Source organism: Myripristis murdjan, chromosome 6 (assembly GCF_902150065.1).
Source record: "Myripristis murdjan chromosome 6, fMyrMur1.1, whole genome shotgun sequence".
In the NCBI taxonomy this organism is placed as follows: Eukaryota; Metazoa; Chordata; class Actinopteri; order Holocentriformes; family Holocentridae; genus Myripristis; species Myripristis murdjan.
In genome coordinates, this window is record NC_043985.1 from 32,889,984 (window position 1) to 32,909,029 (window position 19,046).

The following is a 19,046-nucleotide window of genomic DNA, read 5'->3' on the forward strand; positions in this document are numbered from 1 at the left end:
TTTGATTTGAAACGGCGTCATCCGAGTGTGAATATCTCTGGTTCAAGAAAAAACACCCACCCCAGTGCAAACGCTGCTGACTGCACTCAGGCAGCCTCTCCCTAGCAGATCAGATCGGGCCAAAGCTAGGTAGGTAGGTAGGTAGATACTTTATTCATCCCGCAGGAAATTCACATTTTTTTTCAGCAGTATCAACAGATTACAGATTAAGTAAATAAAAAAATAGAAATAAAGAATAAGATCTAAGTATAACAGAATAAGATCTGAGTACAACAGAATAACCTAAGTACAACCCAGTGTGCAAAAAGCAATGTGCAAAAAAAAACCCCAGAAAAAACCGTGTGCATGGGTGTATAAAATGTGCATAGAGGTAGGTCAATGTGCAAATTTAGAAGAAACAACTGCCATCGGAGTTTTTATAAAGCAGCAGTGTTTTTATTTTTTCTATATTTTGCATAATGTTACAATAAAAAATTCTAACAAACATAAAAACGATCAATAAAGTTTTAATGAATTAAAACAAAAAACAAAAAACAAAAAAACACTGCAGTGCCCCCTAGCGGTCGGACTCCACTTCTCCTCGACTGTCGACGCCCGGGAAGAGCAAAAAACACCAACACCTGGTCAGTTTTACTCTTTTATTTGGAGGAAAATGTGTTGTTACAGGTCAGAAAACTACGAAACATCTTATAGAGAAATAATTTCCCTTCTCAGACGCGGTTGTGGTGCGTCTCAGCCGCATATTTCATGCTAGTTTAACCGAGAGATGAGTCGGGTTAGCTCGCTAGCTAGCCGCCGCCCTATGGCCGCCGCCAGGCTCCGTGCAGCAGGAGCAGCAGGTGCCTCGGCCTCGGCCTCGGGTTGAACTTGACTGCGTCGTTAGCGGCTTTCACTCCGCAGCACAACGCGACTGAAGATTTCTCCAAAGCCTCAGGTCTAAGACTGAATAAAGCAAAGTGCGAAATTTTATCTTTGCATGACTGTGAGAACACGGAGATAGATAATATTCCTGTGAAAGCATCTGTTAAATACTTAGGCATTGTGATGACGAAAAATCCCATTACTAGACAACATCTTAATTTTTCAGACAGAATTAAAAAAACAAAAAACATATTTAACCTATGGCTCCAAAGGGATCTGTCTATAATAGGGCGGGTTCTCTTATCTAAAGCAGAAGGCTTATCTCGTTTTGTTTATCCATCGTTATCTCTCTTTGTGAAGGAATCTACCGTTTCAGACGTTAATAAGATTTTTTTAGATTTTATTTGGAAAAATAGGTCTCACAAAAGGGTACTAGCAAACTGCAGGGCAGAAGGAGGCCTTGAAGTCCTGAATTTTGCTGACGTTGTGAACACATTTAAGATTACCTGGTTAAAAAAACGTCTAAATAATCCTGATTCTATTTGGTATTTCATCCCTAATCACATCTTCAACAGAATTGGTGGTCTTCGCTTTCTTCTTCAGTGTAATTTTTTGCCCAACAAACTACCAGTGAAACTGTCAAACTTTCACCAGCAGGCCCTTCTTGCTTGGAAGTTGACCTATGTCCATAATTTTTCACCTCATAAAGCCTTCCTCTGGAACAATTCTGATATACTTGTCAGAAACAAATCTCTGTTCCTTCCTACCTGGCATGAAAGAGGTATTAACCATCTGCTTAATTTATTTGACAAATCTGGTAATATGCTTTCTTATGAACAATTCATGTCTGTACATAATTTTCCAATTCCCCCCAAAGAATATAATCTGTTAATACATATTATTCCTAATGGTTTAATTCAACTTGTGAGCAACCATTTAAAGTATAATAAATATATTTTAACAAAGCCTCGGCTTATGTTAGATGGAATTGATCTAACAGACATAAAGTGTAATAATAAGCATATTCGCCAGATTTATGTACGAAAGTATCAAACGGTTCCTAGAGGAAAATTTTTCTGGAGATCGCAGATTGAGGATATAGACTGGAATAAAGCTTGGCTTTTACCTTACAAATATTGTATTACAAATAAAGCCAAGGTTGTGCATTTTAATATTCTGCATAATATCTATCCGGTAAATTGTCTGATAGCCAAATTTGCTGATATTAGTTCTTCATGCTCCTTCTGTGGAAATGATACTGAGACTTGCTCTCATTTATTCTTTGACTGCATGCATGCTAAACAATTTTGTTTTGATCTAGAGACTTACTTCCTTAAAGCTTCCAAAGCACCCTTTTCTCTAAAACTAAAAGATATAATTTGTTACTATAGTAACCCAGTTAACAGAACCTTTGAATATTTAATTAACTTTGTTACCCTATATGCTAAGTTTTTCATTCACAAACAGAAGTTTTCCAAATCTATCCCCAAATTCTTGCCTTTTCAATTAGAACTTAACTCTGTACTCAGAACTATGAGAATAATTAATAACAAGAAAAGCAATAAATTAGTGAAAGTGTACGATGATTTTTTCTCTGAAGCCTCAGTTTAAAGATTATGGATATCCCATGATTTGTCTTATCCCATGATTCGGTCTCTGTTTTATTGTGATAGTTCTTTTTCTTTCCCATTTCTTTTCTTTTTTTTTTTTTTCTTTTTTTTTTTTTTTCTATCATATGCTAACAGGAACTGATGCTGTTTACCTTGTGAACTATATGTATGTTGTTATTGTAATGTATACAAATGTCTGTTTGTATTCAATTTAATAATAAATAAATTAAAAAAAACAAACAAAAAAAAACAACGCGACTGAAGTAATTTTAATTAATTTCGCTGTGTTTTTTCGCAGTCGGCGTTGTTTCCCAGGCTTGATTTTCATCACAGAGGGCCGAAAGCGATGCTGAAAATACATGTTGTGAAGGTAAAGCCTGAGTTAATTAACTGGAGGTGAACGTTTATGCTGTAGCTTAATGAAGGTTTTTTTTTTTTTTTTTTTTTTTTTACCATGGCTATTTTGTTTATTCCACCGAGGCTCTATAACATATTTTATTCAAATTAGCAGTAGTAGCAACAGTCAGAGTTAAAGTTGCTTCAGTGGACAAGTGTGAACACACACACACACACACACACCCCCTCATAAATGTCACATAATGCTTCTCAAACCTGCATGTTTTCATTGTATTTCATTTCACCTGTCCTACCGCCAGGAAATAGTAGCACTAGTAGTAGTATTTCAGTCATCATACAAGGTACAATAAGGATAAATAGTGCATATAATTTATAATGTATTAGGGCTGCACAATATAGACACAATTTCATACCCTGATACTTATGCCAAATATCCGGATAGCAGTACAATAACTGATATGACTCTGGCTTCACACTTACTTGAAAATTAACAATTCTTTAAAAAAAAAAAAAAAAAAAAAAAAAAAAAAGCAGTGTAATGATACCAACTGGTTGTAGAAAATGCAGTGACTTAACAAAATATTTTATCGATCACAACAGACCCATCAGTGTCTCAGACTAACCCTCAATTTGATATTGTCCATATTGTTGCCCTTTGAGATATTAATATCCCACTAATATCTAGATAACAATATGATGATAATACATCATTCAGACCAATAATCTATTACAGAAATAGGACATGTTCTGCTGCATAATATCTGATTATATATATTTTTGGTCATTTTATTTTCTCAGTCACTATCTGCTGTTTTTAGTAGTACTGTATTATTTTTGAGCTGTATCAAATGGTTTACTGATTATGTATTGATTATTTCCTGATAGAGTGTGGGTACTTTGTCATTGCTGTAATTATTGTTATTGTAATGTTTATTGTTGTTGATTCATTTTTTATGTTTGTGTGTTTTTACGTTTTTTTGTTTTTGTTTTTTTTTTGCATTAGGATGTAATGTTTTGTGTTATGATGTAATGTTTCCCTGTTTTAACCCCAGGATGAGCAGCTACCTTCCAGAAATATAAAAATAAGTTAAAAAAAAAAAAAAAAAAAAAATCATTCACACATGTAACCCTCAAAAATAGCCCTCTGAACCATTATTTTGAAAACCAAAAGCGAGTTACACATTCTTAATATCACATTGTTCCATAATTTAACTCCAACAATAGAGATACATATTTCCTTTTTTTAGCTTTTAGTTGGTAAAAGTACAAACAGCTCTGTCTCAGTGTCGCTCGCTGTCATTCTACATTTAAACAGAAGTCACGTCTCTGTCCAGAATTCAAAATTAGTAGAGAATGTAACCCATATCTTTTTTTTGTCATGGAAGTGTATCATAGTCAGTGTTTTATTTGTTTTAAATATCATGTTTACCTTCAGCTCTTCCTGTTTTCTCACACTGTCAGATACAGTTGGTCAAATCTCTCGTTTCTCTCTCTCTCTCTCTCTCTCTCTCTCTCTCTCTCTCTCTCTCTCTCTCTCTCTCTCTCTCCATTTTTCACACTACTACATGAGGCTGCTGTCACACAAAAGGGTTGACGGTTTCTGCTCATGTCTCAATTTAACTTACTACATTTTAATTTCTAAACGTTTATGGATATTCATGTCACTTGGGAAAATACATGAGAAAAAACAACAATCCTAAGCGTGAGAATCAGAATCAGAAATACTTAAATGATCCCCGAGGGGAAATTGGGTCAGTTGTAGTCGCTCAAATCCTAATAGTGATAAAGTTTTGTTGGCGAGTGTGTGAAGCTTTGTCTCTCGCAGGTGGAGAACCCGTCCTGTATCTGGGCTCGGGTGATCTGTGGGCCGGCCGGCAGCGTGCAGAGCGCAGGGCAGTACGACGACCTCCAGGTCAGGATGAATCTGTTCTACCACGACGTTAGTCTGGACGTGAAGAGGCTGAAGCCGTCCCCGTTACAGGAGGGACAGGTGACACAGTTTACCTTTTCCAGAGCTCGGTTTGTGTCACATTTCTTCTGGCTGGAAAAACTGAACTGACTCACAATTCATGTTCAACATAAACCAACAGTTAACACAGAAAGCTGAATGGGCTTTGTATGCAACTGTAGGGAAGTTAGTCATTAGGATGAATGTCATTAATCATTGTTGAGTGTTTTACATTACGAAAGCATTTGCTATTTCATATTGGGGAAGAATCAAGCACAAAATGTGGAGTTAAAAAATCACAGTTCACCACATGTCATGAAAATGGCAGCTGTTGGATTTTATTGTGAGGATCTCCAGCAGTTTCCACTTTACAAGCAGCATAAGATCAGATGTACCTTTATTGATCCCTGGAGGGGAGATTTAATTTGACATTGACATTTTGTTTTGTGACATTTATTTTTCTAGGTCACATGACTGACAAGAGTGGACTCACAAGACATATTTTTTATTTAAGTTAGAATAAAGTAAAAGTGCAGCAGAAAGTGTTTCTGTGTTGTTTGTCCTCTAGAGCAGGCATCAGAACGGCTGTTGTTGTTGTGTGTGTGTGTGTGTTGCCCTCAGGTGTGTGTGGTGTACTGGTCTGTGTGTAAGTCGTGGTGCCGGGCCGTGGTGGAGTCGGTGCTCCAGGACTCTGCGGCGTGCCAGGTTCACTGCCTGCTGGTCGACCACGGGGAGCACCTCATCGTCCCGTCTGACCAGTGAGACTCGAGCAGACACACCCTCAGTCATCAGATGATAAGCTGAAAAACCGTCATCTGGCTCAGATTAACTTCTCCTGAAACCATTCTCAATTGTTTTTGGTCAAAAGACAATTATTATTCCTTCTGTTAACAAGACAACAAGCTGTAAGAGAGTGGTGCTTTAGATTTGAAGTTCAGTAGTGTGTGTGTGTGTGTGTGTGTGTGCGCGTGAGAAATGTGTTTAGTAGGAAAAGATCAAGCCAGTACATAGACAGGAACACGTCTTTGTCCATATGCTAAACTGCAGTCTAACTCTCCTGTGCTTCTCTTCGAGGGTCCGAGTCGCCATGCACAACTTCCTCCAGCTACCCTTCTGGGTCAGGAGGTTCCGGCTGGCGGGAATCAAACCGACAACCCTGCAAGTGTCCATCTGCGAGGAGAAGGCAGAGCTCATGTAAGTCTTGCTCTCCGCTCACACTCAGACTCCTGAACAGGTCCTAAATAAAGCTTACAGGCTGTTACAGGCAGGTTCTCCAGGCAGCATTATATAGATCTTAAGAACTATTAAAGTTTGTCTGTCTGCAAACTGTGGGGTGTGTGTGTGTGTGTGTGTGTGCGCGTGCTTGCTTGCTGTGGATGTGTTACTTGCGTCTCCTGCAGTCCGTCTAGTGAGTGGGACAGCTCTGCGACGCTCTACCTGCACAACCTGCTGCAAGGTGAGCAGAAACCCACCGGCTGCTCTGTGTCTGCAGACAAATGGATGTTCAGAGGAGAAAGGGAACACTCAGTCAGCTGTTTTATATAAACCTGAGATTTTCTGACATCACCAACATGTTTTGATGTTTTCAGTGATACACTAGTAGTCTAGTAAAAGAACTCCCAAAGAGTCAAATGCATGCACTAAAAAAGAACATTCACACTCTTGGGTATTAAAAAGATTACATGGATCTGTTTTTAATATACCAGCTAATGGTCAGTATGTATCTGGGGATCGAGGTGAACAGATATTTCAGGATGTTGTACAGGGTGTTTTTTAAAATGATCAGGTAATGCTGACTAGAAATTATTGGTTTCGTTTTTTCTGAAGCTTCGACTGAGACCGACGTGGTGCTGTGTGAAGACGAGGCTGACTGCAGCTCCGTCGAGCTCTACCTGACCATCAAGAACATCAAGGTGAACTTTGACCTCAGTGCAGCATGCAGCAGGTCACACGTATTCCCGGTCTCCATGCACATCTCTAACACAGGCTCACAGAGCAACACAGGACACGAACACACAGAACAAAAAAGATGTCCTATGTTTGATTAGGACCTTGTGTAGAGTTGCTGGTTTGAATATGACGCTTGTTTTACACTTCCTGCATAAAATCATGATGTGATAAAATGAAGGTTTTTGACCCCTGTTGGGAAATTAAGTCACTGACTCAGCACGACTAAAGGATAGCAGGAGAAAAGAAGTTAGGAAGCACAGAAAGTGAATGTAGTGTTGACAATAAGACAAGTAAAAATAATAGAAAAACAACAAAATAGAATGGCATAGCAGCCCCGTAAGTTTAATAGTTTGCTTCATTTTTTTGTTACAGCATATTGGACATTTATTTTTGTAACTAACTTTTCATTTTTTTTCATAATGCGTATATTTCATGTGTTTTGTCCATATTTGTGATTCACTGCCTTGGTCTTCTTTTCCACTGCTGTGACTTCAAATATCCTCATAATGCAGCAGTTCCCATGTTTGTCTTATTTATATATTTTGCTTTATCCATTTACTATTACATTCTGCAGCAGCCTGATTTCTGCACAGCGATCAATAAAAAAAAAAAAAAAATTTCATCTGGTATAAAAAAAGAAGGAACAAACACATCCTAAACTGTCAGGATGTGTTATTCATGGATTCAGGGAGGTTCATGTCGAGGGTTTTGTTGATGTGCAGATCTGTGTGAACGACGACCTGGTGGCTAAGAAGTTTGCGTACTACAGCAGAGCGTCGGATCACAGCGGTGCGCTCGACGAGACGGACCGGCGTCCTGCCATGTTGAAATCCACCATCTTAACCCTGACCGACACCTTCCTGTCCTCGAACGCACCGCCGGCACCAACCTGCTCTCCTCCTGGTAAAGCTAAAGAAAGATAGAGAAATCTGTCATTTGTTTTCCAACATACACAGCCATGAAAGGTTGGGGGTAAAACTTTCTGTGTTGGAGGTTGAAGGCAGCATAGGTGAGTATTTGATACAGAAATGATGCATTATGGGTGAATTATCTCTTTCAGTACCTGTGACCACTGTGAATGGGTTTTATTGTGAAGTTGAACCTGTGACTCTGGTCTGATTTCCTCCTCAGTGGTGTCAGAGCCAGGTGAGCCTGTCGCCCGACCTGCTGAGCTGCCGAGCTTCACCTGCCTGCCACAGGTGAGCAGAGTTACTGCTGCGCTGCTGCCGGCCCTGCAGGAAACATTCAAACCTCCAGCGTCTCAGAGCCACCACATGGGCCTGAACATGAGAGAACCGTGATCACAGGAAGCCCAGCCAGAGTTAATTTAACTGTAATATTCTGTTCACAGTTTGAGAGCTCTAACTGAGCTTCATCTCTGCCTTCCTGTCAGCACCTGGCAAATTTAGCCTCTCAGTTTCACAGTTTTGACTTTTGTCCAGATCATCACTTTTTACAAAAATGTAGTTCCTTCATCTCTGCTGGTGCTGTGACGGGCGCTCAGGTCAGCAGGGAACCTGGCAGATAATTGATCATTTTACAGCAAACATGCCGTTTTATACTGGGGCCAGTTTGGTATATTACTGTCAAAAGTCTTGTAGTAAACCTCTGTGTTTTCTCCTGCCTTCAGAAGAGCCCACAACAAGAGCTGGAGATGTTGGAGGCGCGAAGGTCAAAGGTCAACATGGATACACATGAGGCTTCTGACAGCCAATCAGAGAGCAGCTCAGACTCTGCTGCACCTGCCGCTAAAAGGTGAGTTCGTGGTCAGTTTGTTTGATGCCTAACAGATGTCAGTAAGGAGGACCGAACTGATCTGTTGCATGTACATATTTACATAAAATGGCAGCATATCCTGTTTGACGACTAGTGTTGCAAAGGGGTGGAAAGTTTCCGGTAAATTTCCCGGAAAGTTTTCGAAGATTCCCATGGGAATTTTCACTCTGGAATATTGGAAATTTTCAGAAGATTTTTGCTGTCACTTTTTTTTTTCATTTTTTCCGAAAATTCCCGGGAAAATTTGGCTCGGGAATTTTGGGATTTTTTTTTCTTGTCATCAATTTGAATGAGGTTTTTTCAAAAGTTTCCATGGAAATTTAAGCTTGGGAATTTTGGAAATTTTCAGAAGATTTTTGCTGTCACTTTTTTTTTTCATTTTTTCCGAAAATTCCCGGGAAAATTTGGCTCGGGAATTTTGGGAATTTTTTTTCTTGTCATCAATTTGAATGAGGTTTTTTCAAAAGTTTCCATGGAAATTTAAGCTTGGGAATTTTGGAAATTTTCGTTTTTGTTGTTGTTAACTTAAGGTGAATGGGGCAAAAATAAACAATAATCAATAAAATGAATGTCAACATCAATATCACCATTTTGGAAATGGAAACCCTAATCTCCTGAACTCAGGACTCACCTCTAACCCAAAGGCCACAATGCCAGCATACTGTAAAATCATCATCCCCATACCCAAGTGTGTGAAATAAAACTTAAATATAAAACTTAAATATAAACAGTCAACTTTGCATTTTGGTGGAAACAAATATGTTGCATGATTCAATGCAAATGCAACTGTACACCATGATTCACATATGCAAATAATTTCGAGCACATTTGATCATCATCAATCAGTAGCCTATACTCCACTAGGCTACAGCACTTCCACTGAGACAGACGATCATCACATCAGCATCACGATTCTATTTCCTGCATTTCTATGCATTTTAATGGGTAGTTTGAACCACTTCATATGCACACCTTAACAATAGTACTGCACACAGTCCTATGCCTGAATTAACACAGTTTGACTCAGCTAGGGAAAATTCCCGAAAATTCCCTGGAAATTCATTATAATGTAACAGGTTTGCATGCATATCTGCTTATAACAAACCAAAATGTTTATTATGTATACATGTATATGACCGCGTGAATGCAGTGAATATAAATTCCCGAAAATTCCCGTTTAGATAGATAGATAGATAGATAGATATACTTTATTGATCCCAACCAGGGAAATTCTGGTGTTCCAGCAGCAACAGTAGAAACATACAATAAAGTTAACTAAAAAAAAAAGAATAAAGGCTAAAAATATACAAGACTATAAAGACTAAAGACTCAAAAAATACAATAAGGGCTAACCTAAGGAAAGGAGATACGAGATGTTATTCCCCTTAATTCCCGTTAATTTCCAAAAATTCCCATGGAAATTTTCCAACTTTGAAAATTCCGGGAATTTTGCAACACTATTGACGACCTATGAACTCATGGATCATGAGCGATAATTCTGTGGGGTCGTATTTGGAGTGTTGTCAGTCTCCTGGCCAAGACCTGGCTCTCTGGTTGCTAATCTGACATGATCCTCGTCGTGAAAGACAAGAATATTGTGTCGTTTGATCCTGGCACTCGCTGTGAAAAGTCCTGTATTTTGTTTTCTGTCTAATTGTGATGTATCCATCTGTTCCTGTCTCAGTGACGGATCAGGAGAAACGGACTCGTCCCTGTCTGCGGCTCTGATGAAAAACCTCCATCTGTTCAGGTCAGGCCTCACCTTGTTCAGGTAGCTCTCATTTGATTGGCTGAAACAAACACCCCGTGTCATGTGCAGTCATCTGCTTGGCTGAAACCGTCTCCTGTCCTCCACAGGTTCTTGAAGTTTCTGAATCCAAACTGCAGCACTCAGCCGGCCGCCACCTCCGTGAGTTTATCAGACTCATTAAAGGCAGATTACGCAGATTAACTCTGTTCGTCCAAACTGTCGTCACCACAGAGACTCTCAAGCCATAATTGGGCTACAGAAAACATTACTAAACATCATAATAACGTGTCTTAATAAGTTAATATTAAAATATCTTTATTTATATTGCACTTTTCATGAAGTTATAGACTGTTGAACACCAAAGGCCAGTGACAGTGACATAAGTAAATGATCTCCACAAGGTCAAAATAACACAGGACAACACAAGGACATGAAGATGAATGGATCTCAGGATGTAAATCAAAACGGATGTGAGCAGAGCTGAAGTTGGCAGCTTAAACCATCGCACTGTGAGTGTGTGTTCTGTGTTTTTCTGCTCTCCAGACTGCAGAGCTGAATGAGGATGAACCAGGAGAGACGACAGCTGCTGAAAACACTGCAGCCTCTGAGACCGACACAGAGCTGCACAGGTTAAAAAAACACACCTTCACACTTTTATTCTCTGATCAGTTCTTTTCAGTGGACTCTTTAGTTGACCAGCCTGCCTTCATCTTTTCTACAAAGAACAGAATAATGCCAGTTATTATCATAGTCATAGTCATAGTTATTGGTGTGTTAAATACGTGCATAGAGGCATTGCTGATAAAAGTGTGATGCCAGAGATTACTCGGTAATTACAGTAACACAAGTAGAGCAAGTAGCCCTAACCTAAGTAAAACTCCTTTTTAAGGTAGTAAAGTAACTGCTAACACCAACATAGAACAATAAAAATATGAGAAATTACTAAAATAAAATAAATCCAGATAAAATAAAATAAAGTAGCAAAAGTAATAAGAGTAAATAAAGTACCCTTGGATGCTCGATCCTGGGACTCCAGAAACTTCTAAGAAAAATATTGCACATCCTGAACGTATTGAGATATTGATGTTAAATGTGATTGACACAGAAAGTGCATCCATGTGATTTTAGAATCTGTCTTACCTTCATGAAAACTTAGAGCTTTATGTAGAGATACCAGCCAAAATGTGAATAAATTAGACATTTGTTGATTTTGAACTGCAGGTATATTCCAAGGAATTCATTTTATTTATTTGTTTATGTGTTTGTTTTTTTGCCACACAGGTTAGACATTGCAGTTGCAGAGGCTTCACACGTCGGTGACGCTGTAACACCGGGGGACCGAGCATCGCTCAACACGGCCGCCAGGTGAGAGAGAGAGAGTTACTGCTGTGGTTGTTGGATGTTTTTTTATGGAGTGTTTTTTGTCTCTTTATTATACAATCAAACTGAAAAGGCTGACAATCAAAAAAAAAAAAAAAAAAAAACAGATTTGAGAGCAAAACTATCAATGTTCGATCGCAAAATGTTTTATTGCAAGTAAGATAAATTTGTGATTAAAATATGAATCAGAAACTTGGATATATTTTTTTTCGAGCTGATTGTTTGATCCTGTTATATAATGGCTGTATATAAGTATAGTAATTATTATTATTGCATGGACAGAAGGTTATTACTGCTGCTGACGTATAGAAACAGAAGTAATGTTTTTTTTCTTGTTTTTTTCTGTTTCCCTCTTCTTCTTTTACAAGTAAAGCAGTTAGTTAAAAACCTATTTGACTATGATTACTGACAGTATATTTGTCGTGGCAGTTACTCAGGCTGTCCTGTCCTCTTTTCAGAAGCAGAGAAAGTGGAGATGAAGATGTTTTCCTCAGCGATGAGACTGAGTCTGGGCTGTCTGAAGAAGTGAGGTACAGTTGATGTTAACCAGCAGGAGTTTGTAGTGCGATTATACTGCAACATATTACGCTGTTTTTAAGATTTTTGTTGGCATCTGTGCTTTACTCGACAGCGACAGCAGAGAGAGACAGGAGAGGCAGGAGGAAGAGACAGGCCAGGACATGCAGGAAATGGCCTGGGCTGGACTCGAACCCAGGCCGCTGTGGTAAGGAGTCAGCCTTGATACCTGATACGCGCTCTACCAGGTGAGCTGCTGGCTCACCTTCAGGTTTAATGTTGGCAGGGGAGGCTCCAAATCCAACTGATGTGTAAGATGCTGGAATAACAAGGGTGATCAGATTGTATTTTAATGTCAGATCTCAGTGTAATCACCTCAATCAGATGAAGGTAGAGTGTGGATACCAGGTGTCAGAGGTGAAAATACTGCTGGAGGAACATAAAGAGATGCAGGACTTTGACTCTAGTATTTTTCCATTATGGGATTGATACCTGATCGCCTCTGGTTCCTCTCTGTGTGTTTTGCAGCAGGGCAGCAGAGCCGCCGGCAGCTGCAGAGACGCTCAGTGAGTCGAGCAGCGAGGAGAAACTGGCCTGTTCACGGTGAGCCTGAAACACCACACGGCTGGTCTGACAGGAACGAACCTCACAGGGAGTCACACAGGAGAATCCCAAATCCAAGTCACTTTGTCACACAGATATAACTCCATACTTCCATAATTTGATACACACTTTTATTGTATTCATTTTGCAGCTAAGTGTTTATGATTGGACAGAAATGAGGGTCAGTTGCTTTTAGATTAGACATTAAATCAGGGAACTTTTAAGGTAAATATGCAGTGTTCATGAGTGAAGCTGCTCCTTTCTGACTGTTTGTGATCCAGGCTGTTGGAGTGGTTGAACCCGGACACTTTGAAACCTGATCCAGAGACAGAAAACGGATCGGTAGGCATTCTCACCTGATTCACTTCATCAGAAGCGAAAACCAGACTTTGTGCACAGCCCTGAAAAAGACATGGAGAACGTAACAGTAACCGATGCAAAATATGCAAAATATCACCAAAGTTCACAGATTTCACTGAAGGCACAACCTATGATGATCATGTGCTAAATAAATAGTCTGCCAGACACTCTGATGAAGGAAAAGTGTTGCATTTTTCTATTATGATGTGAGCCAAATAAATAAGGGAAAAGTGAATATTTCCTTCTTGACATGAACATTTTGGGATGTGCTGCCTTTTCACTTTTTAATTTACATTTAATATGCTCCTTGGATTTTTAGTGCAGTGCTCCAATGAGAACCTCATTATTGTAGCAGAACCTTTTTCCAACACAGAACCAAACAAACCTTCCATATGAGGCCCAGCAAAGCTCAGATGAATTGAAATCATTCAGAAAGTTTTGCAGAGATTTTCTTCAAATGAAACCATCAGATTTCTATGCGCACCGAGAGATGGCCTCCTTTGATGATGACTTCTGAATTTTCTGTCATCTGCCTCCTCTGTCCTCAGGTTGTTCCCAGTGTTCCCAGTGTTCCCAGCAGCAGCAGCAGCAGTGTCCTGGTGCACTCTGTCCTGCCAGTGGAGCCCATCAGCAGCCTGGACGACGCTCCCATCACCGACACCCTGCGCAGGGTAAACAAGGACAAGCTCTAAATGTTTCAGATGTGAAAAATCATGACAGACGGTGAGAGGTGATATGCAGAAAGCCTAAAAGCATCAAGGAGTTGACTTGATGGACCATCGCTCTGTTTTACAGGTTAAATTAGAAATAAGATCAGAGTTTGTGGATCTTGTTGGAAACTTCGGTTTTATACTGATCGTATATTATGTTTTATCCTGATTTCCACAGTTATAGAAATCTTTGAGAAGCCTAAGAGTTCTGTAGGCTTGGAAAAATATGGAAAATAATGTTCATAGTATTTTGCAAGTGTGTTTTGAAAAGTTCAAATAAAGTTTATTATGAAGATAATGATGATTTTTTTTTTTTTTTTTAGCAATAATAACAATAACTCCAAATAAGAATTTGAAGAACATGTTCCCTGACTGCAGACATCCCAAATAATTGTGCCAATTTTTTAGGCAAATTTTATACAATTATGCAATTTAGATACTCAAATATATATAAATGTTTATGTATACTAAACATGAACTTGCTAGTCAACTGTTTAAAAAAAAAAAACAAAGAAATATCCGGCATTGCTAGATAAAATGGTTGAAAGTTGTACCGTATTCAGGAATGTAACGTACAGAACTGATCAGAAGAGCAGAGGCTGACCTTTGCTGCTGCTTCAGTATCCATCTGGTTTTTGTTGCCTGTTGAAGGTTTGGCCCTCTGCCGTCCTCTAACCACGACCCCGCGCTGGAAAACCTTTAAAAACCTCTACAGCTCCCTCTGTTGGTCAGACGGGCGCTTGGTCTGCAAACCCCCCCTAAACCCCCCTCCATTTTGGGACCACAGTTTGCATCCTAAGAGGCTGAAAGTGTGCGTTGGTAGAAGTGTGTGTTTGTAGAAGTGTGTGTTTGTGTTCATGCTTGTGCTAAAAGGGGTGTGGCAAAAGGAGCGGTTTCTCACATAAGGAACAAAACTTCTAAATGGATTCACATAACATGGCCAAACTTTGTAGACATCCAGACTTGACATAAGCTCTCATCCAACTATAACCCCAACCCTATTCAAGCAGGCGTGTCTTGCCCAGAACTCTGGTGGGTTTCATATAACGCCACCTATCGATTTTCATTGCCATGGCAACAGTATTGCCTGAATGCAGTTTTGTGCTGAAAACTCATTGCTTGTGAATTCCACTGGCCACAATTTTTGTGACGGCTCTCAAATGGTAATTTTTTTTTTTTTTTTTGCCGAAAACTAGTTTTGTTCCTAAACTTGCCGTGAGTGAAAACCTGGCAGGATTTAATTTTGGACCCCACAATAAGCTGATGCCCCTTCTCTGGGTGTTGTCAAAAGGCATTCTGGGAGATGTAGGAAATCTCTAACTGAGGTACAAAGAGATGGGGCAGTGTGTTCACCAAAAAATTAAATTATTACATGTCATCAGAAAAAAAAAATGCTGGAATGTGTTGAAAATCATAGCATGACTATCTGTGGAAGATCATTTTTGTAACCCTGATTCTTCTCCAGCAGTAGCTCCGTGGGGCCGGTGTGTGTCTTTCCTCGGTTCCCTGCCCGCCTCAGTGACGTCTCCTGTCGACCCTGCAGGTTTTGAGGCGGCGGCGCTACGCTCTGTCTCCGGCTGACAGTTACTGCTGGTCGTCGGTGGCCCGCGGCTGCAGCACCCTGCTCATCTCCCACAGCGCCTCCCAGCCGCTCAGCTACCTGCCCCCCCTCCTCTCCCACATCCAGCTCAGCTCCTGCTTCTCCTGCTGCACCTCCAGCACCGGGGTGAGTCCAACACCCCCATCCAGCTCCTGTGGCACGGGACCTGCCCTGTACTTTATTATCTTTATTATAATTTTTATACAGTAATGAGTATGCCCCTGAAAACTGAACACAAGGAATACTCCAACATTTGAGATGTGTGTGCCAAGACTGAGACCAGATGTTCAACACCATCTTCTCCCCTGTATGTCCAGTGGTCCAGTTCCTATGGGGGGCATTTTGTGTTAGACTTGAAGTCTATGGGAGTTTTTAGCCTGGCTCTGTAAAAGTGAATTAATAAACCTTACAGCAACTCCTTATTACACTTACAGTGTGTCATGTGGATTTGAAATAAATGTATTGTGTTTAAAAAAAATTAAAAGACGAGTCATTTTAGAAGTTAGAAATAGTTTTCAGCCACAGGATGAAGTACATAAATCATCATCATCATCAACCTTTATTTGACTAGGCAAGTTAATTAAGAGCAGACTCTTATTTACAATAACGGCCTAGGTGGGGGTAGTGGCCCCCTGGGGAGGGGTTTGGGGATTAAAATAAAATAAAAATAAAATAAAGAAAAAAAACAAACAAACAAACAAAAAAAAATAATAATAATAATAAAAAAGAAAAAGGGATAAAACAGGGACAGGGTTAAGGACAGACATATAGACATACACAGAATAAGCAGTTGCTGTAGCCTGTGTGTGTGTGTGTGTGTGTGTGTGTGTGTGTGTGTGTGTGTGTGTGTGTGTGTGTGTGTGTGTGTGTGTGTGTGTGTGTGTGTGTGTGTGTGTGTGTGTGTGTGTGTGTGCTTGCAGCCCGTCACGGTGCTGGTGTGTCCCGGCTGGGAGAAGGTCCAGGCGGTGTCGGACCTGCTGGAGGAGAATCAGGTCACTCACAGCCTCCACCCCGTCACCGTCCTGCTGGGCGTCGGCAAAGACGAGGCCAAGGCCGTCAAGATCCCCAAAAACTGTAAGATCACCGTCGCTGTGAGGTCACTGACTGTCTGCCGGCTTATTATATTAAGACAGCCGCCGTCTTCAGAGCGCCTCACACTCCATATTATTACACACATTCCTGACATGATGCCACATTCCTTCACTGCATGTTGACTGATGATCATGTGGCTGCAACAGGCTGAGCGCCGTGTTGTGATGTGTAATGTTAGCTGCAACTGAAACAACACGTATCACATAAAACAATCTAGGCAACTTAAACACGTCAATGGAAATTTTGTCAATTCAGTTTGCATTCATCTGTCACCTTTGTAATATCCATTGAAAAAGTTAGAGTTGCATTATAAAATACTGAAGGTGACAACAGGGTTTCCATAGACTTTGAAAATCTTTGACAGTTTGTGTTTAAGAATAAGAAAACAAGGTCCTCAAGGTTTTTGATGAAAGAATGGATAGCATTAAAAATAGTTGATTGTTTAAAAATCAAGAATTGTTTAGGAAAAAGAATCAAAGATAAATTAAGAATTTTACTATGATTTCTTGACTTGACAGGTGTGAAACATCAGACCTCTGTCATGTTCAGTTTTGACCAGCGTCATGACTTGAAAACAGAACAGCTCTGAGTGTAGAATCCTTGAATTCAAACAAGGCCTGGAAAGTCCTTGAATTTGATGACCAGAGAGGGAACCGCGTGGCAAAGTGCAGCCGAAGCCAGAAGAGCACCGACAGAGTTCTGAGTTCTGGTCGAAAGGCTCCTCTCAAATCAATAATTGAACCAAATGAAAGTTGTCCAGGTGTTGATGTGAGCTCCTGTGCGTTCCTCAGGCCTGCTGCTGGTCACCACGCCCTTCACCCTGGTGCGTCTGCTGGCCTCCCACTGCTTCCTGTTCCTGCGTCTGTGCCACCTGGTGCTGGACGAGGTCGACCAGCTCTTCTCTGTGGCTCCAGACCAGGTAACAGCCCGAAACCCAAACTGCAGAGGTACAGCCTCGGTAAGAGGGGGGGCAGATGTGGGGCTGCCCTTGATAGCTGCAGACACCAGAGGGCAGCAGAGCGTTTGCAAACAGCAGACAACGGGTCAAAGGGAAAAACGGAGAGGGAGAGTTCCTGTAGCCTTAATAAAGAAGATTCAGGGCCACCACTGGCAGTGGTAGGAGAAACATCTTCTTTAGCAGATCATCATCACATCAAGATTTCTGTATGCCAGGGGCATCCAGTTAAATTTCTAAGAGGTCCAGTTCCTCAGCAGAGCTACAAGCAGTCATATCTAACTTTTCTTGTGATTTGTAGGCCAGTATGGATGCAGTATTGAGGGTGTACAGTGGTCCCACCTTTATCGCGGGAGTTATGTTCTAAAAATAACCCGCAATAGGCGAAATCCGCGAAGTAGTCAGCTTTATTTTTTTACAATTATTATAGATGTTTTAAGGCTGTAAAACCCCTCACTACATACTTTATACAGTTTTTTTCAGACAGGCATTAACATTTTCTCACTTTTCTCTCTTGTTTAAACTCTCAAAGTTCAAACCTTCGTAGAAAAATAAGTCCAGTATTATAGAATGAACGCATCGGTACTGTACAGGAGACACGGCACGGAGGAGATTGATTGACAATGGTCTACAGTCCCTTAGCCAATCAGGTCGCAGAACACAATGCGCTGTTAAAAAAAAAAAAAAAAAGCATGCAAAATTGCACTAAAAAAAAATCTGCGAAACTGCGAGGCCGTGAAAGGTGAACCGCGTTATAGCGAGGGACAACTGTATATGCGTATCAGTGTGTAAAATGTGGTCAAGTACAATTCAAGAAGAAGTACACATTGTAAAAGTAAGAAAAGATAAATAAGCAGGCTTACTCACAAATAAAATGATCAGAATCCGTTTCCCTTTAAAAATAGAAATGAAAATAAAATCCTGCTCACTCCAGTCCTCATGTGAACAGACTGGCTCTTTATCCTGGTCACTTATTAGTCAGTCTGCCAGGAACAGGAGGCAGAACAGAACCACAGCAGATTTACTGAGTGAAAATATAATCTTTTAGCACACTGTTGGCAGTTTTCACTTGTCTGGGTGGAGCCGTTACAGGGTCAGACTGATTGGCGCCGTCCTCTTTACCAACCTGAACGCTGTTTGTCAAAGCGCTTCTCAAAATGTGAACGTGTCGCGTCGTATGAAAACCAGAACCTCCACCTCTCCCCCCCGTCAGATGGCGACCATCTTGCAGCATTTCCAGAAGGTGATCTCCAGCGAGGAGACCACTTCCTGTCCCCAGCAGCTCGTTGCCGTGGCGAAACACTGGAGCAGTCACATGGACAGTCTGCTGGCCAATCACATGCCCGATCCCTGCGTCATCATCACAGCTGCTGAGGAAGCTGCTCTCTATGGGAACGTCCAGCAGGTCAGTTCCAGTGAAACGTCTGTTTGTTTACACTTTAAGGTGCTTTATGTGTCATTGAATGTTCTACTTTATTTTTATTCAGTCATTGTGCACATACTTAAGAGAGACATTTGGAAAGAAAAAAAGAAAACACAAAAAAATGGATCGCATGTCAGACCACAATACAAAGGATT

General features: G+C 40.5%; 1 protein-coding gene across 4 annotated transcripts in view; it reads left to right on the forward strand.

Annotated features, from left to right (window-relative positions):
• The window catches only part of tdrd12 (tudor domain containing 12), a 33,415-nt gene that overhangs the window by 162 nt on the left and 14,207 nt on the right, over positions 1–19,046 (forward strand). Inside the window, exons 1-23 of one of the 4 annotated variants that reach the window (XM_030053049.1) lie at positions 66–129; positions 2,770–2,841; positions 4,654–4,818; positions 5,398–5,534; positions 5,851–5,970; positions 6,177–6,232; positions 6,604–6,689; positions 7,449–7,629; positions 7,858–7,925; positions 8,357–8,481; positions 10,187–10,252; positions 10,360–10,411; positions 10,796–10,881; positions 11,534–11,617; positions 12,091–12,162; positions 12,264–12,356; positions 12,677–12,751; positions 13,033–13,093; positions 13,660–13,782; positions 15,365–15,547; positions 16,342–16,495; positions 17,305–17,432; positions 18,682–18,873. In XM_030053049.1, the coding sequence (XP_029908909.1) occupies positions 2,818–2,841; positions 4,654–4,818; positions 5,398–5,534; positions 5,851–5,970; positions 6,177–6,232; positions 6,604–6,689; positions 7,449–7,629; positions 7,858–7,925; positions 8,357–8,481; positions 10,187–10,252; positions 10,360–10,411; positions 10,796–10,881; positions 11,534–11,617; positions 12,091–12,162; positions 12,264–12,356; positions 12,677–12,751; positions 13,033–13,093; positions 13,660–13,782; positions 15,365–15,547; positions 16,342–16,495; positions 17,305–17,432; positions 18,682–18,873 (2,331 nt within the window). In that variant the 5' untranslated portion in view covers positions 66–129; positions 2,770–2,817. Of the gene's footprint in view, positions 1–65; positions 130–543; positions 624–2,769; positions 2,842–4,653; positions 4,819–5,397; positions 5,535–5,850; positions 5,971–6,176; positions 6,233–6,603; positions 6,690–7,448; positions 7,630–7,857; positions 7,926–8,356; positions 8,482–10,186; positions 10,253–10,359; positions 10,412–10,795; positions 10,882–11,533; positions 11,618–12,090; positions 12,163–12,263; positions 12,357–12,676; positions 12,752–13,032; positions 13,094–13,659; positions 13,783–15,364; positions 15,548–16,341; positions 16,496–17,304; positions 17,433–18,681; positions 18,874–19,046 lie in introns of those variants that run through there. The other 3 variants (XM_030053047.1, XM_030053050.1, XM_030053048.1) reach the window with 3 other exon arrangements.